Here is a 24,082-nt window from a genome sequence, read left to right as displayed (position 1 = left end):
AATCTGTCCATGTTTATATAGACAATAGTTATCTCCCCTTACAGTTGATCAATGGCTGATGGGAAGTGTTCCAGCAAGGCTTGATGTAGCTGTACTGTACAAATGCTATTGGAGTTAACATATCAGTTTCAAGAGGCTCCTATTTCTCAGAGGGTTCCTTGTGTTGTTGGTTTTAGGTACAGTAACCCTTGAGGAATTAGATTGTGTTGTAGAGTAGAGAACGAACCCATAATAAATCCCTGGAAGGCCTCATCTTTGGCTGTCATTTTACAAATGATTAAACCTCAAGAGTCTTTAATGGACATCTTGAGGAAGAATACAGGCCTTTGTGCCAGCATGTAATTAATATTGATGGCCAAAATAATGTAGACAACTGCATAGACCAAATTTTTCAAGATCTTTGTTGTATTATTTCTGTAGTTAGAAGTTAGTAGTGTAAGGTCACTTTAACAGTGGTAACAAAGGAAAGTGTAGTGATTCATGTTTGATACCTTAAAACAAAAGCACGTAAATGCTGGCAATCCAAAGATCCAAACATGTATTACCAGGGTTTGAACCCTCTTTCTGAAATAATGGTTGTAATTGTTTCAAAATAACTGGAAAATTAATCATTTGTTCTCTGCTTTCCACTCCTTGCCAAAATCAAAGATATATTCCATGATGTACTTGTTGCATGTCCTGAAAAAGTAGATCTGTTTCTCCTCTCACAGATATACTTGTGTGTATGAATCAGTGACCCAGCATCCCTGCCTACCGAGATATACATGGTCAGGTCCTGAAGGTGCATCACGTGGTGCAAGGGAGTTGGACATGTACTCATACAGTGTATCATATCTCCATTTTATTACCATTGATACTCTGGCAACATTTTCCGCCATGTATTCGTGATAGAACTGATGCCGCCATCATCCACTCTAGTCCCTAACTTGGCACAGAATGTCTCTCTCCGAACATTATCCGAGTGGATGTCTATTTAGTGTTGTGCTGTTGGAATCAGGCTTGGAAAAACACCCAACTATTGCAGCATATAGGTTTTGGGTATTATCCCAAATACTGAAAAAATTAGTTTAGGTCCTTAAATATTATAAGAGACTGGGTACACAATTTCATAAACATATCCTCCCCAAATATTCACGATACTTAAGTTTCTTTGTTCAGTATGAATGGAGATATCATACTCTGGATGTGAGGTTGTGGGGACTGTTCCAAGACATAAATCCTGACTGCACGTCGACACCAGGTGCCAAGTCGACCAATGCAGCATGCTCTACCTTGGTACCCCAGCACCAGGTGTCGTTTTGCAACACAACCAAATACAACCAACCAGGCTCACAGTAATACATGAACGAAGATAAAAACAACGCCACAGTAATGAAAATCAAAATCAAAATCACGAAAACATGTACACTTGTCTACAAAATGGATTTTTATTATGAAAACTGAAATTCAAGGCAAAGTTATTGTTTCAAAATGAAATACAGAGGTGTTTTTGAGACAGCAACACAAGCAAGAAAGAAATAAGACGGAGAAACAAAACTAGCAAAGTGGAAACTCAAATTGGACTCAAACCAGGTTGAACAAATTGACCATACTAACTTGTATTGCTGAGGCAGGTCAAACTTAGGACTTCCCTACCAAGTATAAATAATGCTGTTCTTGAACTAGGGGCAGAAACTCCCGTTCAAAGGACTGATACTTGGCAGGTTGAGACCACTTTGCTGTCTACAATACAAGGGACACATCAGAGATACTAAAGGGGATGTGCAAAAACTTAAATCATGGTTTAAAAGTCACTTGCAATATTTCCCTTAAAAAAAGGTATCTAATAGAAAATATATTAACTGGGCACAATGGTGAGGGTTTGACACATCTACTCTTCTATCATCATGTGATCCCAGCAATAGCCATCTTAGCCTTTATCAATCTCCAGGCTCTTGGTCGTATTATGACAGGAATCATTGTAATTTGTTCAGGACCTACAAAGGTAAATAACATTAGAAAATATGAAACCTTAGAAGATGAATGGTGGATAGCAGTAACACTGAACAAACAGCATCAGTTATCTCCCCTTCATAGGATATTGAGAGTTACCTCCCCTTCCTATAGGTTCTGAAGGTAAGGTTTGAGTGCTGGCTGATTTTGCAGTTTAATAAACATGAGGAACAGTTAACATTGACACTAAAATACATTACTTAACATTATTACATTTTGGCAAACATAACAGTTATTCAGCAAGTTGGTGATGATTAAATGGCTGGGTGTGTTTGCGGAATGCATCCTGGATGGTATTTGACTATATTTCATGGGTTTAGTGACTAAACAATATCTATCGTGTTTCAATACAAGGAGCTGGTTATTTATTATACACAAAACAATACAAATACTTCAATGAATCTATCTCACTCTCATGACACTAGGGGTAGTGTTGCAACAAAATGGTCAACTATCCAACAAATCACTCATACATGTCATTTTTGTGTTTTCCAAACTCAAGAAATCAACAGATAATATTTACATTGTGACAAATAACGCAAACAGGAGATTTTGAAGCTGGAAAAAATGAGATTTGTCAACAGGTGAGATTCCAAATTTTCGAATGAGTTGAAGTGAGTTATTTATCATTTAATCAGAGATATTCTACTAAACGCAATGGTGGGATAATGTAGAAGTGATTACCCACTGTTTTATTTGTTTTAGATAGTCAGCACCTGTTTCCTCAAAACATACCTCTGATAACACGAAATCGCATCGCATTAACACCTGCCAGACACCGTACCAAATATCATTCTTCAGTACATATCAATCATTTCACAGAACTATGCAGAGCCTGTTTTCCATAGTAACACCTCAGCCTGTATCTTGCCCGTCCAACAGGCCATTCATAGCAACAGGCTTGGAGTTGATACCGTTTCCCTACAGACTTATTGCAACTGTTGTGCAGTGTTACTGCTGTCTAAATGAGATATAACTATCACTCACTATAAATCAGTTTTGCACTATAATTTATTGACAGTTTCAACAGTCCCTCACAATGTTACCTGGTAGTCCCAAGCAAAGGAGTCACGCTCGGGAGCAGTGGAGTGGGGACTTGAGGTATGATATATTATAATACAAGGTACAATCGTCCGCACTCCCGGAAACATGCCCAAGAGCTGCCTGAGAACACGCTTTCAAACAGTCGCTATTGCTTTTCCGATATCAACCAGGAGCAGCTGGTGCAGCAGACGCTGCCACTGCCACCGGAGATGCTTCCACGGAGGCAACCATTGCACCCAGAAGAGAAATAGTCCCAGTCACCCACAATCTCAGTTTTCATAGTAGTGGTTGCACCACAGAAAAATAGGTCAAAATGACCTACTTTCTTGGAATAACTATGAAAAAAGATCAAACCACACAATGGAATAGAAATGAACTTAAAAAATAAATTAAGTTCCAAATTATTATTTTCATCTAATTGCACAATTGAGAATTAAATAAGGTTTTAAATAATGGTATTCACAGTTGATGATTGGAGTGGGAAGGCTGGCTATCTCCCACTGACCTAGATTCAAACTCAACTCAGTCACTAGAAGATCTAAAAACACTGAGTTGCCTCCCTTTGATCACAAGGACTTTGTACACTCTTGATAGATTTACATGGGATAAATATCATACAATTGGCCCAGAGCTCATTGTATTATCACAGAAGTAAGGAATCTGGGTGTTGTTACATTGTTTTTTTGAGATTTCATCGCATGACATCCTTCAACAACATCTTACTGGTCACTCTGTGTCGACTTTCATCAATTATCTCCCTTGGACTGTCCAATTATGAGACAGATGGAAATGGGATGTAGTATTCATCATTCATCACATGATCTGAGGGGTCTCTGAGGTGAAGGTCACTCAGTGGCATCGGCAAGGTCAGGGTTAAATGTCAAGGTCACTCAAATAATTGGGATCATGAACAATGTTAATTAGGCACTCAACAAAGACAACCGCAATATTCACTGCGGACATGTCACTGTAGAAAAATACAGTGCATAATCTGAGTGCCATTTTAATGATTTAAAAACAAACACCTCCTTTCTTTCACCAAATGTGTTCAATCATGAACATGACCGATTTGCAATATCTCTAATTGCAGAATTACAAAAGCCAGAAACAACTCCTAATGTTTTCTTTGGGGAATAGTAGGTATTCTCTTTCCTCTGCAATTGAACTTGCAGCACAATCTCAGTCCAAAGGCCGACTCAACAGTTGAGTTTGCCGACTCGGGTCATAAGCATCCTCAGTCCAGATGGCTCTGGCTGGGTCCCGCCCTATGCTGGGTGCAGGGCTTTAGGGGAACCACACAAAACGTGCGATGGCGAAGAGCAAACGTTAACCTGCGGGCGTTGGCCGCATGTGCACGTGGGTTCAGGAGAGCAAGTTGAAGAACATGGTGGCCAGACTGAGGTTGAGCGCAATCACCAACACTAGCAGCTGTCTCTGCTGACACCAGTCCTGAAAAACAAACAGGTCAAGGTTACGGATCAATGTTGGTCAAGGACAGTTATGAAGGTCAAGGCTACCACTACCAATCAAGTATCAACATAACAGAAATTTAGGCCTTTCTCTCAGTCTCTACAAATAGATCCTACTACTTAAAGGAAGTTCAGGAACAGCTTATTCTTTGATGTGACTATCGTTACACAGTCATGGCAGATTAATATGAAATAATTGGATGTTCTTTCATTTCTTTTGGAAAGTATATATGAAACTGAAACACATGCAGCTAAGAATTTTAAACCTGTTTGTACTACAATGTCATCAAGATGAAACTAGAATGATCATCTGGATGCTTAAACACTGTTTCCAGTTTCAATTGCCTCATTGTGATGATTCAAGAATTACTTTGTTTCATGTAAGTGATACAAGGACACAGATGACCAACACATACCTTAACGTCTCCCAGTATAACTGCCACGTCACCCTGTCGTCGCCGCTCAGCAAGGTCTTGTAGTCGTCTCAGCTCTTCCCGGCGTGCTGTAGCAAGTCGGTATGCCTCTATACGTGTGATTGGCTTGGCTGTATTCACTACATGTTTGAGGTCCGGAAGACTTCCGTGTTTGCCCGATTCAGACAGTTTCTTTTGGCTTTCGATCTTATACTGCTTCAGTAGTAGTTTCTCCCCCCTTGTCATCCACAGGATTTTTGTGAACTTCTGCACGCACACGCTTCCTGATTCCGTTTTCAATAATATATGTTTCTGCCGATTTCCCTGTCAGATTTTCACTACTGTGGGCTGTTTCCTTCTCTACAATTGCTTTTTTCGCATTGTTGTCTGGCTGATTTACAATGCACGGGAGAGTTCTACGCCGTTGCAATGGACGGTTTTTGTTATCCTCCTCCATTGTATCCGACACCCCAGAGTCGGGGGACGTGTCACTAGTGTGCGATGTGTTTCGCTGCCGGTCATCACCAGCCACATAGATCTCGCGTCCGAACCCACTGTCTTCATGTGGTGCAGTGTACTGGTCAAAATGATCATTCAATATTGTTGAATTAAATATCTCACTGAAACCTCGGCCTCTTCTGGAGCCTGCCAGAAAACTATACCTGCGAACTTTCAGTGACGGACTTCGACTATGAGGGTTGACGTTGAGCGCTTGCATCACTTCCTGTTGGTTGCCAGGGTTGTTAGGATAGCCCGCATTGAGATAGCTAGCGGGATTATTTGATCTTTTTTGGTAGTCCATATCTGGCAAGCCACCGGGCAACATACCACCACCGTCCTGCATCTCAAGCCTTGGAGCCTGCATGGACTTGGAGCGAAAGGGAGCATGGTTTTGTAAAGGTTTGACGTGGCTGTAGTCGTATTCATGGTTGTTTTCTTCTAGTTGCTTCTTTATTACATCTGTACCTGCAACGTAGGAGCAAGAATTAGAAATGCTTCATAAACACATTTTCATAACACACTTTCATGAAGAAGATTCATTTGAGCTGAAATTCAGATTTGGTTAACTGAACTTTCCAAACAAAAAGTGTATTTGTCACACAAAATAGCCACAGAAGCTGAAAACACACACAGATTTATGACATAAAATAAAAACCACAGATTTACAGACAAAAACAATGGATCATCTTGTGAGATTTATAGACTTAGATCTTCAATAAACATGAACTAATCCTTTGGACTGATTGTCAGAAACGTAAATATCCACCATCTCACACACAGAGGGTTAACTCTTGACCTTCATATGTCCTGTCTGTGTCTGTTATTCCTTTAAAATTAACCCTCTTTATGCTGGTGTCCTGTGACAACGATGGACGCCCAAGGCTTGTGTCACACTTCACTCTAGTACTTCCCCTCCCTTCACGAAATGACAGAAATGCTCTCAGCTTGTGTAGACTATGTCGAAGAGATCTTTTTGTCTTCCCGTCCTTCATTAAGAAGTCAACTGTTTCAAGATCACTAAGTAATTACAGAACAGGCCATCTTCATATTGAACAACACCACAATATTGCGTCGCACATAGCCCCATGCCAATAAACAACACTGCGAAACCTTCCACTAGCTGAGCTAGGCACATCTGCGTACAGACTAAAGACTTCAATTACACCAAATCTACTGCAGAGAAACTACAAAGAGTTGCCATAGAAACGGCTAGTTTTCCTTCCAAGATACATAAAAGGTCACATTTTTGTGATCTATTCTCTCAGATATAACCTTTTGAGAAAGTATGCCATGTTATCTCATCGCCAAGCAAGGTACGTCATTACTGTGGAATAGAGCTGCATTGTCGTCATCGATGTCAGAAACCTCACCCCGCCAGGTGTGGTTGAGCAAGTCTCCTACAGATGACCCCTGTACAGACGAGGCTTTCCCTGCCCCCACAACGCCCCCCATCCTCAGTCCCCCACTCTCAAGATGTAGCCACACTCGGCCAGTTTCAGCTCCAAGAATAAAAATCTGATGAAATATTCAATTCCTCATTGTATTTCATTTTCATTATGTATTAATAGCATTAAATCAAATTGACATATTTAATGTTTGTATTAACAGATTCCTCAAAAAGATAAAATATTAATATGCATAGATTTTTGCAAATCCATTACCAATTTGAATTTGTTAAACCTCTCAATGTGCGATAGTTGAAAAAAATATTTGGCATTGACATGATCTTGACACAAAACAATGAATAATAAACAACAAAGAATGGGATAGAAGAAGTAAAAAGACCTGATACACTAAATATGACTAAAATTAACTTTCAGATCATCTATAAAGACATCTCAAATGAACAATGAAATAATCCCATTTATATTTCCAAATATCACTTCATTCTTTTGATATATGTTACATTTAGCCTCCAGCTACTGAAATCTATTGGGAACAAATTAGTATATGTATTTCTCTTCTATTCCAACTTACTCCATTGATTTTTCAGTCCTCGATGAGGATTGTCAGTTCCCCATTATGTTCCAGAGAACAGACCTACTTTGTTTGTTGATTATTTTAAGACTGGATAAGCAGCACTTTTAGATAAAGTAAATGTCGCAGACTACTTATTGAAATGTCTTGACGTCATCACAGCAGGCCAAACACATCGTGACATGCTTTCCTCGAGGCATTCACTACAGTTCCTGGTTCACTATAGATAGCAATACATGGTGAGACGCAAACTCCAAATAACCCCTGGTTGTAATAAATGCCAAACAATAGATGGTCTCAACCAACTTAAAATAAACAGGTTTATTACAAACAGCAAACAGCATCCACGGTTTGTTTCTTGAAAAACTTCCCCATCATCTTTCATCTAATTTTGGATTACATGATATGGGGATTACATACTGGCACCATATGGATTGTGAGGTTATTATGCACAATAAGGATTATGTCTGGGAGGTATATCTGAGGTATATACACCCATGGATTAAGTACTGGTGGGATAATGCACCAGAAGGATTATGTCTGGGAGGTATATACACCCATGGATTAAGTACTGGTGGGATTATGTACCAGAAGGATTATGTCTGGGAGGTATATCTGAGGTATATACACCCCATGGATTAAGTACTGGTGGGATTATGCACCAGAAAGAGTATGTCTGAGAGGTATATCTGAGGTATATACACCCATGGATTAAGTACTGGTGGGATTATGCACCAGAAGGAGTATGTCTGAGAGGTATATCTGAGGTATATACACCCATGGATTAAGTACTGGTGGGATTATGCACCAGAAAGAGTATGTCTGAGAGGTATATCTGAGGTATATACACCCATGGATTAAGTACTGGTGGGATTATGCACCAGAAGGATTATGTCTGGGAGGTATATCTGAGGTATATACACCCCATGGATTAAGTACTGGTGGGATTATGCACCAGAAAGAGATGTCTGATGGTCTATCTGAGGTATATACACCCATGGATTAAGTACTGGTGGGATTATGCACCCCAAGGATTATGTACTGAGTGGGATATATGCACCCAGAAGGATTATGTATCTGGGGGATTATGGTATATCTGAGGGTATATACACCCCCATGGATTAAGTACTGGTGGGATTATGCACCAGAAGGATTATTCTGTCTATCTGAGGTATATATGGATTAAGTACTGGTGGGATATACACCCATGGATTAAGTACTGGTGGGATTATGCACCAGAAGGATTATGTCTGGGAGGTATATCTGAGGTATATACACCCCATGGATTAAGTACTGGTGGGATTATGCACCAGAAGGATTATGTCTGGGAGGTATATCTGAGGTATATACACCCCATGGATTAAGTACTGGTGGGATTATGCACCAGAAGGATTATGTCTGAGAGGTATATCTGAGGTATATACACCCCATGGATTAAGTACTGGTGGGATTATGCACCAGAAGGATTATGTCTGGGAGGTATATCTGAGGTATATACACCCATGGATTAAGTACTGGTGGGATTATGCACCAGAAGGATTATGTCTGGGAGGTATATCTGAGGTATATACACCCATGGATTAAGTACTGGTGGGATTATGCACAATAAGGATTATGTCTGGGAGGTATATCTGAGGTATATACACCCATGGATTAAGTACTGGTGGGATTATGCACCAGAAGGATTATGTCTGGGAGGTACATGTATATCCGAGGTATATACACCCATGGATTAAGTACTGGTGGGATTATGCACCAGAGGGATTAGCTACTGGGGTGAAAATGTACCACTATTTGCATTATGAATTGTAGGGAATATATACCTTTTGGACCATAAGGATTATGTAGTGTTGGAGATGTAGTAGATCTCTTGGGATCCCAAAGACAATGTTCAATAGATCTCTTGGGATACCAAAGACAATATGTAGTAGATCTGCTTGGATCCCTAAAACAATATGTAGTAGATCTGTTGGGATACCAAAGACAATATGCAGATCTGTTGGGATCCCTAAAACAATATGCAGTAGATCTGCTTGGATCCCAAAGACAACATGCAGTAGATCTGTTGAGATACCAAAGATAATATGCAGTAGGTCTGTTGGGATCCCTAAAACAATATGCAGTAGATCAGTTGGGACCCCAAAGACAACATGTAGTAGATCTGTTGGGACCCCAAAGACAACATGCAGTAGATCTGTTGGGACCCCAAAGACAACATGTAGTAGATCTGTTGGGATCCCAAAGACAACATGCAGTAGATCTGTTGGGATCCCAAAGACAAGATGTAGTAGATCTGTTGGGATCCCAAAGATCCCTAAGACAAGATGTAGTAGATCTGTTGGGATCCCAAAGACAATATGCAGTAGATCTGTTGGGATCCCAAAGACAAGATGTAGTAGATCTGTTGGGATCCCTAAGACAAGATGTAGTAGATGTTTTGGGATCCCTGTGATAGTATATAGGAAATTAGTTGTGACGTCTGCAATAGCCATTGGTATGCTTCAAGTGTGTTTGTTCCAGCCATGTTTCTGACCATGTTCCACTGTACATTCCACATCAAGCACTTCTCAAATACAATAAATAATTACTAAGAGTACAACGAGTTGAAAACACGGTTTTACATTTGGCTTAATTACTCACTGACACTATTTAATGCTGACAGCAGAGTTTATAATGGATCATAAAAGGTTTAATTACTTTTTCAACAGAATCACTGTGACTAAAGACATGAAAGAGAATGTGTGATTAGTGAGCTCACTACATATCAACCTATCACTATATTGGTCTTTGCTCCAGAACACAAGTTTATTTCCATGCCAGTTATTATGGTCATTGGTGCCCAAATAGTTATGTCTATCTCGTAAAGAGGCTACCTGGTTGCCTAGCAACCACACTGCCTGCCCACTGATGACAATATGCGACCTACGCGTGTACAATTTAAGCACATTTGACCTCCACATGTACAACATGAGTATGTACAATTTGAGCACACACAACTTATACAACCCATGTATGCACCATCTAAGCACAATACTTACGAATGTACAGCTAGAGCACATGCATTTTAAGCACATATAACTTACGTATGTACAGCCGGAGAGCATATAACCAGGACATGCCCAATCTGAGTACACATAACAGAGTGAGGTTGTGAGTTTAGTTTTATGCCAATTTTAGCAATAATCCAGCAATATCACGGCGGGGGATGCCAGAAATGGGCTTCATACATTGTACCCATGTGGGGAATTGAACATGGGCCTTTGGCATGATGAGTGAATGCTTTAACCACTGGGCTACCCCATCGCCCCTTGCATAGCAGAACAATACAAAACTTGAGAATCACAGGTTCCATATTCTCAAATCAGGTACTCACAACACGACGAAGGCTATGAATGGATATGTTGACAAAAGAGACTCAGTTAAGTTTACTTGCACAAAATGTGCTTGTAAGAAAACGATATATTGATGTTAAAAACATTTTTTTTTATGTGATATAATTTATATACAGCAGACAAGTGTGGGCCAGAATAAAATTAATGCATTGACAAATTTACATACGAGCAATTAATTCTCAATACATTAATCACAAAAACCTATTCAGTGAAACTAAATGTTTTTACTGAAAGCATTTGTGAATGTTTAAGAACATTTTCAATATTTCAATGAAATAAACAATTTAACAAAGCATGTAAAAATATGAATAAAATGTAAAATTAAATAAAATAAACTTCCAGTGAAATTGTCTTCTACACATAAACTGGCAATCAGATAACAGTGAAGTTATTGAGAAAAATCCCCGCCAATGTGGGAAGGCAGTTTACGGATTCAGCATGCTGAGAATTACAAGTGACATTGCTAGTGTTGGCAATCTTGTTTATGTTGTAAACATTAGCCCAGTTAACAGATTTACAACTAAGATGTTTACAGTAACCTTTTATAGGAACAAAAATACAGCTTTTGTGCTCAAAATACTTCCAATACACTATAAAGTATCTTATCAGGTTTAACAGTTGTAGAAAAGCCATCCTTGACTTTGATGCCTTTTTGCTTTTTCTTTGGTTTCAAGATACGACAAATACTGGCAGAAATATCTCACATCCCATGTTTGAATGTGTTAAGTATAAATAGACATAAGGAAGGGGATCAGGAAGAAATGATTCCTGGAAATATGCACTAGACAGAGAGTTTTACATGTACAATCGACCAGGCCCCTCGTTTCACAAAGCGATCATAGTGCTAAGGTGATCGTAACTCCCATACTTTAACACACAGAGTTACGACGGTTGTAGCACTAAGGTGATCGTAACTCCCATACTTTAACACAGAGTTACGACGGTTGTAGCACTAAGGTGATTGTACCTCTCTTACTTTAACACAGAGTTACGACGGTTGTAGCACTAAGGCGATCATAACTCCCATACTTTAACACAGAGTTACGACGGTTGTAGCACTAAGGTGATCGTAACTCCCATACTTTAACACAGAGTTACGACGGTTGTAGCACTAAGGTGATCGTAACTCCCATACTTTAACACAGAGTTACGACGGTTGTAGCACTAAGGTGATCTTAACTCTCATACTTTAACACAGAGTTACGACAGTTGTAGCACTAAGGCGATCCTAACTCCCATACTTTAACACAGAGTTACGACGGTTGTAGCACTAAGGTGATCTTAACTCTCATACTTTAACACAGAGTTACGACAGTTGTAGCACTAAGGCGATCCTAACTCCCATACTTTAACACAGATTTACGACGGTTGTAGCCCTACGATTGCTTTGTGACACAGGGCCCTGGGCCAGTGAAGCTGCTAATGCCTATAAGGTTTGGCCAATAGTTTCTTTAAACTGGATGTTAGCATTATTGGCCTTGTGGCAACCAATGTATTAAATGAGCTAAACAAACACTGTTACTGTCTGCAGTACCCAATACAGAGTCTCTGGTGTAAGCTTGAGTCTAGAAAATAAAACATTTTCACAATTCAGGGGCATATACTCAGTAGACAAGGTTGGTTTTAGTCAGACTTTGTCAACAAACGCAAAGGTGACTACCCTACTTATGTTCTGTCAGTAAAATCTGGCTAACTTTAATAGTATTTTTCATTAATTTTACTTATTTCTAACTTATCGGTAATTCAGCAAAGTTAGCTTGTCTGTGTTTAAGGAATGATGTTAATTTTATGGATATACAACTTCTTTATTCTGTGAAAGCTGACGTTTCCACATAGATTATAATTTCGTTGCCTTTCACAGAACAAAGAAGTTCAAGGATGACTGTGTTGAGTTTCAAAGTTATATTGCCATCTGCCAACACAGACAAGCATTTTGTATAGTACTCAGTGCACACGTCCTTATTGTGAAATGTACTCCAGGTTAAATTCAACATGTTTGCTTTTCAGTTATTAAATAAAATGTACAACGAAAAGTATTATTTTTCATGTCATCAGCATCAATTACAAGCTCTTTACAGCATACTTCAAGACACAATGTCATGTTACATGTAACTGCACATCATATGCAATATGATCGGTAAACTACAAAAGGTATGCTGTTTTCTCACAAACTGATCCACACATAGTTTAATAGATTACTTCATCTATGTAATACTGTAATATTTAGATTATAATCATACCGATTATGGTGTAATCAGGTGTAGATTTTTCTTGCCAATATTTCAAAGGTAAAATACAATAATAAGAAATGGCTGTCAGTGCTACTTCAAAATTTCTGATCCAACTCATGATTCACAAAGCATATTAAGCATGATTACTCAGCAAAATTCAGGATATATTTGCCCATAAATAGCAGGGTTTTTTTACTGCTTAGTGGAAAGAAATAATGACGACTCCAATGCTCACATCTTCTCCACCCAATAGTTACCTATTGGGGTCCAACTCTCACCCTAACACAGCTTGTGGCAAACTTGACAGGTAGTGAGGTAACTATGACGACTTCAAGGGAAGGAACACTGCATTCAGGAAAATTCAAAATGGCTGCCAAAGAAGGGAGCTATCTTCGAAAGGACAAGACCAACAGAAGACTGTGGCTGCCTGCCAGGTAGAGTTTTGCAAAGTTATGTAAGTGTGAGGAGAAAACTAAACATAACAAGAAGTAGTAATTGTCACTTTTTTTGGCCGGCTAAATATACCAGTAGACAGGACACTGTTTGTCATTTGTGAGGGATATATCTCTTAGTTTTACTTGTGGTGGTTCATATTCACTGGCTGATTAATCATTACAAATGACGGACATGTTTAGATGTTGGTTTGTTCTCTTGATCCGGATATTGGAATTGACACATTCTAACTCAGCTGCTAGGATCATTTCTTCCTTTCTATATCATCATAGAAAAACATCTGCCATGTTTAAGATTTTAACAATAGTTGGGCTCATTTCTTCCCACCAAATAAGAGGCTAATTTACACAATCATGTAATCTTGAATAAAAAAACCTGCCAGTCAGACTTTAGCACAACACAGGCACAAAGACTGTGGTTTGATCAATGTTTTGAATGACATAATCTGGAAGATTCTGGAATTTGATGCTGAACCAACAATCCACCTGCATCAGCTTCATGCCCCATCCGCCTGGTACTGGTGAATTACACTATCTCCTCTCTGGCAGAGGTAAGAGGTAAGAGACGTTTAAGTGGATTGGATGGACTGTTTCAGTGTCTTGGCTGAGGGCATGTCAACATAACTCTACTGCATGATCCCCATCAAGTCAATCACTGGATTATGTGGTCCTGATAATGCTTTTGAAAAGCATATTGGTGGAATATTGCAGAGAACAGTGTTAAGTAACAAACACACAACGCATTAATGACAAAACCACAGGAAATCAAGAATTTGAGGTGTTAATTATAGCCCTTTGTCAGAGCATAATGCTCCATTCTGTTAAATATGACTTTGCTGTGATCAGAAACTGGTATTACTGGCAAACACAAGCATTTACAAATCAACAATCTATTCAGTAATAACCTCTTCCAAGCTGCACTATACTTGACACTGTCCAATTTACACCAAGCTGACCCGTGAAAATGAGTCTTCAGTAACCCATGTTTGTCGTAAGAGGTGACTAACGGGATCGGGTGGTCAGGCTCACTGGCTTGGTTGACACATGTCATCGGTTCCCAATTGTGCAGATCGATGCTCATGCTGTTGATCACTGGATTGTCTGGTCCAGACTCGATTATTTACAGACCACCATCACATAGCTGGAATATTGCTGAGTGCGGTGTAAAACTAAACTCACTCACTCACTACACCAAGCTGCCAGGACCTGTCCTGTCCTCTGGCTCCCTTAGACAACAAGGCTTACTGTTGCCACTGTCAGGATAATACAGAAATAATCCATCAGTCGTAACTGACTGGCATCCCGGACACAACTTGTACTGTTGCTCCCCAATCAATGGCGTGACACTCATCTGTTTACTTATGCATATTACCCTTTATCATGAACGTTGCCGCAGTAGATCGACTTAGTCACACATTCAGTAAACCCGACCCAAATTGTCCGAATCAGAAAGTCACGACAACACTCGTTTCAATATATTAATTGCACGTTGTAATATTGCACACAACTGGACCCTTTGATGAGGGACTGATTTTGAATTAAGGGCCCAAACAATTAACCAAATGGTAGATAAAATATTCCTTTGTGGGCGGCGATCAGCATGGTCACGCTACCCTGGCCATGATGGCGTTTATGAGACTGTTGCTTGTCCCCCGGAGCATATGAACACACCAACCCACACATACAAATGGATTCATTAATGATTAAATGGTGGACATAACTTTGGGAACAGCCTACCATTAGCCAGTGCATTTCCCATCAGGGATAACTTTACATTTACCGCTGCATGCTCTTCGCGTTTAAACAAATCCAGCTGAATTAACTGTAATGGATAGAGGAGAGTCGTACATGATGTAGAAGCTGTAGTAGCAGTAGCTGCAGTCACTACTGTAGGTCAGGCAGCATCAGTGAATATGTTGCCAGGTAGTGGAGGATGCACCTCTAAACATAGGTAAAACTGTGACCTGTACCTGACCTACATCCAATTTTCAGAACAATGCAACTGGATACCTTCCATTCAGTGAAGAATAAAACAATGCTGTTTTCAATATCTTACATCACCAAAACACACACTGATCTGTATAACAGGTTTAATCCAGACATTTATTGGTTTAGGAGTTCGGCTCAGGTAAAAATCTCACTTTATGAAAAAGTCCAACTTGCTGTCATAAAACCTCCCCAAATGAAATCAAAATAAATTACAAATCACAAAATCATGTGGAGCAAGGTTTAACAAGGAATACTCAACATTGTAGGAGTTTTGTTCTGGAAACAGAAAACACTGGCGGATGTACGGACAGACAGACAGACAATCACATGCTGATCATTACATGGGGGATACACCAGGGGGATAAAAAGTGACACACCTGAAAACACCCTTTTCTTCTACGTGTATAAAAAGTTTTGTAAACTAAACCATATAAAAGATGGTCTTAGGAGCCTACAAGGACAGGAATGGTTTTAAGTTGCGATGACCTTGGAATCATAGCCAGGGTGAGCCTTGAATCTATGACCACCACATTTCTGCACTGCCAACTGCCATGACAAAATGGAGCAACTACAGAACTATGAGGACAGTACACCTACAGAACTATGAGGACAGTACACCTACAGAACTATGAGGACAGTACACCTACAGAACTATGAGGACAGTACACCTACAGAACTATGAGGACAGTACACCTACAGAACTATGGGGACAGTAGAACTATGGGGACAGTACACCTACAGAACTATGAGGACAGTACACCTACAGAACTATGAGGACAGTACACCTACAGAACTATGGGGACAGTACACCTACAGAACTATGGGGACAGTACACCTACAGAACTATGAGGGGACAGTACACCTACAGAACTATGAGGACAGTACACCTACAGAACTATGGGGACAGTACACCTACAGAACTATGGGGACAGTACACCTACAGAACTATGAGGGCAGTACACCTACAGAACTATGAGGACAGTACACCTACAGAACTATGGGGACAGTACACCTACAGAACTATGGGGATAGTACACCTACAGAACTATGAGGACAGTACACCTACAGAACTATGGGGACAGTACACCTACAGAACTCTGAGGACAGTACACCTACAGAACTATGGGGACAGTACACCTACAGAACTATGAGGACAGTACACCTACAGAATTCTGAGGACAGTACACCTTTACAGAACTATGGGGACAGTACACCTACAGAACTGTGAGGACTGTACACCTACAGAACTATGGGGACAGTACACCCACAGAACTATGAGGACAGTACACCTACAGAACTATGGGGACAGTACACCTTTACAGAACTATGAGGACAGTACACCCACAGAACTATGAGGACTGTAGTTGATGCATACATTATAATCTGTATTCATCACAAACAGACAAGTTTCAGAAGCTCACATCCATTTCTAGTGCCTTGAGGGGAAGAAAAATCACCCGTGCCTCTGAAAGAGTCTATTATCTGTGTTAATGAGTAACATACATCCATTTATTGTGTTTCCGAGATGAGTCTACCAGCCATTTCCCTGCACAAGCTGATGAGGAAGGTCTACAAGAAGTCGCATGTACTGAGCCATGAAGTAAGATGAGCCTACATTCCAGGACAAGGGGAGTCAGAGGGAAGTGATGAGCAGCTGCACAAATGGCTTCACACAAAAAGGATGGGTTTTCTTTCGAAAATAGCTTTTTGTCATTGTTTGATTTTCAGCTTGAGTAGTCATGACGAAAGCACTTCTTCTAAATTACCAAGTTAATCTCAATTCCGTTCAGAAAGTTTTTTTAAGAAATGTAATTCCCTTCTCCAGTTACTCTACAAAGAAAAAGTGATTTCAGTAAAAAAAAATGCATAACAAAAATATGGGTAAAAAAATCTATTTTACTCATTGTCCTGAGTGTGAATCAACATGAACTGTATCATGTACAGCGGGAGTAACGGAAGAACCAATTACAAACGTCGCGTCTGAAATGGTAAGCATGTGAACTAGTAGAGGGGGTGTTTGTAGAGGGCAGGGGGGTGAACAGGTGGTTGGTCTACCTGGGGGTGAGGTGTAAATATATCTGTATGTTATCTCGCATCCAGTGTACCTGTTGTCTTTCTTCAACACCCAGACAGTACTCAGCTGTACTTACTTGACCTACTGCAGCACAACTACACAACTGACAAAACCTTTGTGCAATGTAACTAAATAAATATTGACATTTAACATCATTGTTCCTGAGGGGAATTCTTTATTTGTTTACAACCAAAGTTTCAAGGGCACAGAAGCATGCTTTTCTCCGAGTTTGTTATAATGTTTTACTGAGAAATAGAGTGATAAAAAGGAGCAGAAAAAGAAGGATTGAACATAACAGTGAGGATGGAAGGACTGATTGTAAGAGCAATGACGGGGTGTAGAAAAGGAAGGATTGATTGTAAGAATGATGACAGGGTGTAGAAAAGGAAGGATTGATTGTAAGAACGATGACGGGGGTGTAGAAAAGGAAGGACTGATTGTAAGAGCGATGACGGGGTGTAGAAAAGGACGGATTGATTGTAAGAATGATGACGGGGTGTAGAAAAGGAAGGATTGATTGTAAGAGTGATGATGGGGTGTTGAAAAGAAAGGATTGATTGTAAGAGCGATGATGGGATGTTGAAAAGGAAGGATTGATTGTAAGAGCAATGACGGGGTGTAGAAAAGAAAGGATTGATTGTAAGAGCGATGACGGGGTGTAGAAAAGGAAGGATTGATTGCAAGAGTGATGGGATGTACAAAAGGAAGGTTTGATTGTAAGAGCGATGATGGGGTGTACAAAAGGAAGGATTGATTGTAAGAGCGATGATAGTGTGTACAAAAGGAAGGACTGAATGTAAGTGTGATCATGGAGTGTACAAAGGATTTGTGTACAAAAGGAAGGATTGATTGTAAGATTACACGTATTGCTCCAAATAATTCTTTAAACCACTGGGTATATATTCACATATAACTATTTACATTGGATATTTGATGGTTGTTTTGGGGTATTCAGTATATTTTGACTTCCTTGGATCCAGTCAGATGGCTAGTTTTGAATCAAGGGACTAACATCTACAGACAAATTCTGCTTAAACTGCTGTGTTAGCCCACTTCATATTTTCTTCTATTCATGTGTTGTCGCAATCACAGAAAAGGTCACAACAGCAATACACGTCTCAGTTGTAAGACACATTAGTCACTGAGATGGAGTGTATGTGAAGGTGAGGCCAGCATTCCATAGTAAACATAGATGTGTAAAAGTATTCAGGTACTAAAGCTGAAAAGGATACATCGGATGATTACACACTGTCTTGTATAATTGGTTTTGGGAATCTGTCATGTATATTTGATTGCAAGCAACTCAAATTAACTGGGCCAATATGATATATTTGCATATTTCAAGTAATTATTTGCATTTATCAACCAAATATTTGGCTTATCTGGAGCTCTGGAGACATTCATTATTATTAAAATGAGTGAAAATTTTCAGAATTTTAATGACATTTTTTTAATTAAAATTTTCAAAACAATACGACTACTTGGTATGTTTCATTTGTTAGTTCAAGTTCAAGTTCAAAATGTTATTACCTATATACTGTAAAGGTAAGGGACAACGGAGCTTTGGTTGATTAATTCCTGACAATGTCAACAACTCTGGGTGTCTATTTTACCTGGTTGATGGAATTCTGGTGCGAATTCTTTGGCTTTTAACCTGGCAATATCACAGTCCTGTTGTGCTCGATCTGCCGAACTGTCTGCTTGTTCCGCTTTTGCCCGAGCATTAGCCATTCTGAAATAGAAATGCAAAAATGTAAAATTTTGTCAGAAGAAAATCATCAGTAAATTCTCCTTTATCTCAGCACTTTCTATTCTTTTCTTCCAATATATTCTAAAGAAACTGAAATCAGATAAGAATCTACCATCTCTTGTTAGTAGTAGTAACTGGATTCAGGGCAAGACTGGGCAGGAGTCAGACTGGCACCATCATGTTTTATGACATGCTTTGGGGAGTTGTCTCCCTTGACCACACCAGAAACCTATAGTTATTGGTTCAATTCTCAGATTTGCCGTGAGTATGTTTCTTGGTTTGTCAGTACCATTCCTGAGCTTGTGGGTATCACCAATGTGATAAATGTTGAAGAACTGCATAACCTCAGTCAGTCTTCCCACATTGAGCTCCCACCCCTGATGTCACTCGAACATTGCTCAAAGCAGTGTTAAAACCCAACTGACTCAATTACTCTTGTATGCTAGATTGACAGCCATCATATTCATACATCACATAGTTACTTCTCACAAAATTAATACTAGTTTCAATCCATGCTGGGTTTATAAAACAATCCACATAAACAACAGGGGCCTGGTTCTAGGTGTTAATGTAAACTCTCAATATATTCTGGAACATGAGTTTTACTCAGTGATTCCATGTTTTCTTCATTTCTTCTATCAAATTAATACATACATTTACTTTAACAATGTTAAATATTTAAATTGTTTTTTATTCTCCAGCACTGACAATTCTGGTGAATTTTATTTTCCGATTCTGTGAACAGGCATGCTAGAGCCTTATTATGTAGAGCAAAGTGTCACAAACTGACACAGACGGTTCAAGTAATGACCGTTTCCAACAACCAATCCTGTTAACAGGGGTAAAATTAGATGCTACCGCAATAATCTATCTATATTTGGCAGCCAGGGGCGTCATGACTCGATTAACAAGCTCGGTGAAACTAGGAATTTTTCACAATGTTGAGACTGCATACTCCATCCAAAGCATCATCTGCGATGTTTTGAGGAGTGCCAGATCTTTATTTAGAAAAGCTGCTATTAGTTGGAGGGGAAATATTACCATACATCAAGGCATGCATGGTGGAGATGGTGCAAGGTCAGCTGTAGAGGATAGGAAATTTCTTCTTATTGATTTCGGTATTGCCCAAGTCTGGCTAAATGTGATGCAATTTTTCTTCCTTCTGGGCCCACTTCCAAGTTTGCTCCCATGATATTTTACACCCCTCTTAAAACAAATTCTTCCCCATCGCCAAGATTTCTCATTCACTTCATCACCTGCTGTTATACGCATTTAGTATTTGTTCGTGAATATGAAATATTTCTGTATATTTTGGTTCATATATGTCAATGATTAAAATAGCTGGGAGGAGGCATCACAATAGAAACTTTCATATACTAGCTTCCATACTGGAAATATGTAACATGTTTCTGCATTCACAATGTCTGTGGATCTATCAACTTAAACGTAAATTATGTGTACTTAATGAATGAAAGACAAAAGTCAATAGAAACAGCAGCCTTGATAGTCACCCTACAACACACTCACTCACTCATTGTTGACCCCCCATGGTTATTCCAGTTAAGAATATAGGTCCTCTTCCCCCCCTCTCAACCTATGAAGAAGGTACCCGTGAAGATCCGGGTAAGAATTGGTCTTCAGCAACCCATGCTTATCATAAGAGGCGACTAACAGGTTTGGATGGTCAGACTTGCTGATTTGGTTGACACATGATGATTGATGTTCATGCTGTTGATCACTGGACTGTCTGGTCCAGGCTCAATTATTACAGACTGCCACCAGAAAGCTGGAATATTGCTGAGTGCGGCATAAAACAACAAACCAGTAATACCAAATACGTACAGCAGGAGGATAAAGATACCAAAGCAACATGGCATGTTATTAATGCCACTATCATGTATGGTACCAAAGGGGAAGTCAACTCAGAACATATACTATTGTTAAAAGATGAAACAACTAAACATGCTCATATACTATGTTGGCCAAAAGAATATTTTTAAAATGTGATTGTTGCAAAAGAAAAGCTGACAGCAAATAGAGCATTTCTATATGTACAGTCTTTGAATGACCTTTGTCTTTAAATGAATTTTGAGCCCTGACATTCCGCAATAAATGAGCATAGAACTTCAAACAAACCTAATAGACCTGCAGGTATTCAGGCACTCTCTAATATGCAGCTTTCATGATAGCATCCAACTGGTTGATGTGGTATAAAGATTAAGATGATCATGCTAAGATACAGCAACACTGCCACAGTGTATTGAGGATGTGAAGTCCCCAATCACAATTATATCTCCTTCACATCACTTTTCACGACAAATATTGAGTGTTGAGACTAACCCTGTCTCTGAATCAGAATTGACTTCTTTAATTTACAGCAAACACAGTAAACATTGATACAATGCTTAGCTGTGAAATACTGAAAACATCCAATCATGAAATATAGGGTGCACTTGATAGCACCATATGGTGCTAGGACCAATACATTCAAGCACTGCCAGAGGCCTTGTGCAACTCTTCGGAGACCTGGACTTCGCACGACTCAAAGTGAAAAGATAAATCAGCAAAAATCAAGAGACACTGTTTAACATAATCTCACTCTGTTTGGGTTATTTTCATAGATGTGGTCTAAAATCATTATATAAACTACACAATGGAAGATTATCAGTAACAGAGACGGAAATACTTTGATTGGGTGACACTTACCATTTTTCTGCCCAGCCCCCATCCCTATTGTTTTTTCGTTTATGAATCTTTACCCTAGGACAGGTAACTATATATAACGGGGATGAACAAATGGCACACACTAAACTGTAATATTGTAAATACAACAGGGTGCATGATGACTGGGAAGATTAAAAGACCTTTTGTGCTTATCAAATACAGTTTAGACATATCTCCCTTGAACTTTCAGGAGTGACCTTGAAGAGGACATACTTTTCCCAGAAACAACTACATGTCCACCCCACCCCACCCCAATGTAGCTTGTAAAAAACCTAGAAAGGAAAAAAATGTGGAGTTGGCCAAACCATACTTATCAAATGACAAAATATCATGTTTGTTGCAAGTCTGTGTTGTATCATAGAAGTTATAAAGGTCGAAGTGCTACGACTGATGTAAGTCCATGGGTTATGAAAAAACGTAGTGGTACGAAAACTTCTTGTAAAGGGATGAGAACCATAACTCCAGATGAAATAACTTCAATCTTGTTAGTGGTATGTGACATTATCTTGAAACAGAGGTCATATTCTTGCACACTCAACCTATCCACTAACGAAGTCTGTACACCGTAATGTATAAAATTCCCCATACATAAAATCAATAAGTAGAAATAAATAGAAATCAAAAGTTGAATCAATTATGTTATAGGCGATCCATTTCACTCCAGCCAAGCTGAAATTTATGAAGTGTATTTTTACGGCCAGCTCAATAGCTCTGGAAGAAAGTCAATAGGCATTACCCAATGTAGTGCGTTTCCACATGATTGCGTGAGCTCGTTACACTGGCAGCGTAAGCCATAGTGTGAGAAATTCGCTGACACTGCACTTTCTGGTTACTGGGAGGATCGAGGAGGATGGAACAGTCGGCACAGCCCCAATATCTTTGGGAAGGGGGAAGAGTTTACACGAAAAACATGCAATTTAGGCTGGCAACTTTTAGCATCATATTGATTCTTTGGCATAGCTATGTGACATTATCACTGAATGATACAGTATCTCTAGTGTCTATGTATTATAATTATTACCAACACAGTATCCGTGGAATCCCTTCTTCATCATGCATGACACAGTATCTGTTGTACTGGTGAAAACATTAAGACAGTATTTGTCAGTGATGTGCAGCAGATAAACAACTGAAGCCAAAAGACATCTGTTTTTGCTATTATCTTTCAAACTTAATAATATGATAGCAAATAGGGGGTGCTTTGCAGAGTTGCATCCCTAGGCATAACAAGTATGTTATGATCATGGGTTCATACACATGAAGATCAACCCATGCTTGTCGTGACTAATGGGATCAGGTGGTCAGACTTGCTGACTTGGTTGACACATGTCATCATATCCCAATTGCGTAGACCAATGCTCATGCTGTTGATCACTGAATTATCTAGTCCAGACTCGATTATTTACAGACCCCCACCTGAGTTGGCATTGGGAATATGGCTAGGTGTTGAGGACATGGACCTGGTTAAGACTGGGGAAATGCTACTTAATTATTACTTTTGTCATTTACACACACACACACACACACACAGAGAGCGAGTAAGGGTGTTCCAATTCCTTGTCCAGAGTTGTGTCCCTTTGGCATACCAGAAAACTGTGGTCATGGGTTTGAGTAGAGACGAGATTTGCCATGATAATGTTTCTGTGCTTGTCAGCTACCCCATCCTCGATAATCTCCAGGGTATACGTTACGACAACTCTCCATTATACCCTGGATGCATCCACGGCTTTGGGCGATGATTTTATTACCTCCCTTAGCTGGCTACGCATTCTCACAGTGGCCAATCAGCTAAGCTGCCATTACAACCGAGCTCGCCAGTGTCAACAAGGATAGCGGTCGCAGTCGCAAAGGTTTGTTTGCAGTGCCAGTCTGATTTTTTGGGAAATAATACAGACAAATTGACAGATCTGAAACTTTAAAAAAATATATGACAGAATTCCTTCTACTTCTTTCAGAGTACCTCTGCATCAATTGTGTTGCCAAGTTTAAACGGTTAGATAATTTGAGAAGCAAAAGTGAGTTGTGATTGGTACGCTCAACTTCCCAGCGTAGGCACCTGATTGGATAAAAAGCC

General features: G+C 39.5%; 1 protein-coding gene across 1 annotated transcript in view; it reads right to left on the bottom strand.

The window, feature by feature from the left end:
- Positions 1–1,407: 1,407 nt before the first annotated feature.
- Positions 1,408–24,082, bottom strand: part of LOC124260285 (junctophilin-1-like) — a 105,444-nt gene continuing 82,769 nt past the window's right edge. Inside the window, 4 exon segments of the mRNA XM_046694558.1 lie at positions 1,408–4,485; positions 4,922–5,173; positions 5,175–5,884; positions 19,148–19,266. Coding sequence (XP_046550514.1) covers positions 4,399–4,485; positions 4,922–5,173; positions 5,175–5,884; positions 19,148–19,266 — 1,168 coding nt within the window. The 3' untranslated portion in view covers positions 1,408–4,398.

Source organism: Haliotis rubra, unplaced genomic scaffold, assembly GCF_003918875.1.
Source record: "Haliotis rubra isolate DU_JTF1 unplaced genomic scaffold, ASM391887v1 Scf76, whole genome shotgun sequence".
NCBI classification, from domain to species: domain Eukaryota; kingdom Metazoa; phylum Mollusca; class Gastropoda; order Lepetellida; family Haliotidae; genus Haliotis; species Haliotis rubra.
This window is presented reverse-complemented; position numbering and strand designations above follow the sequence as displayed.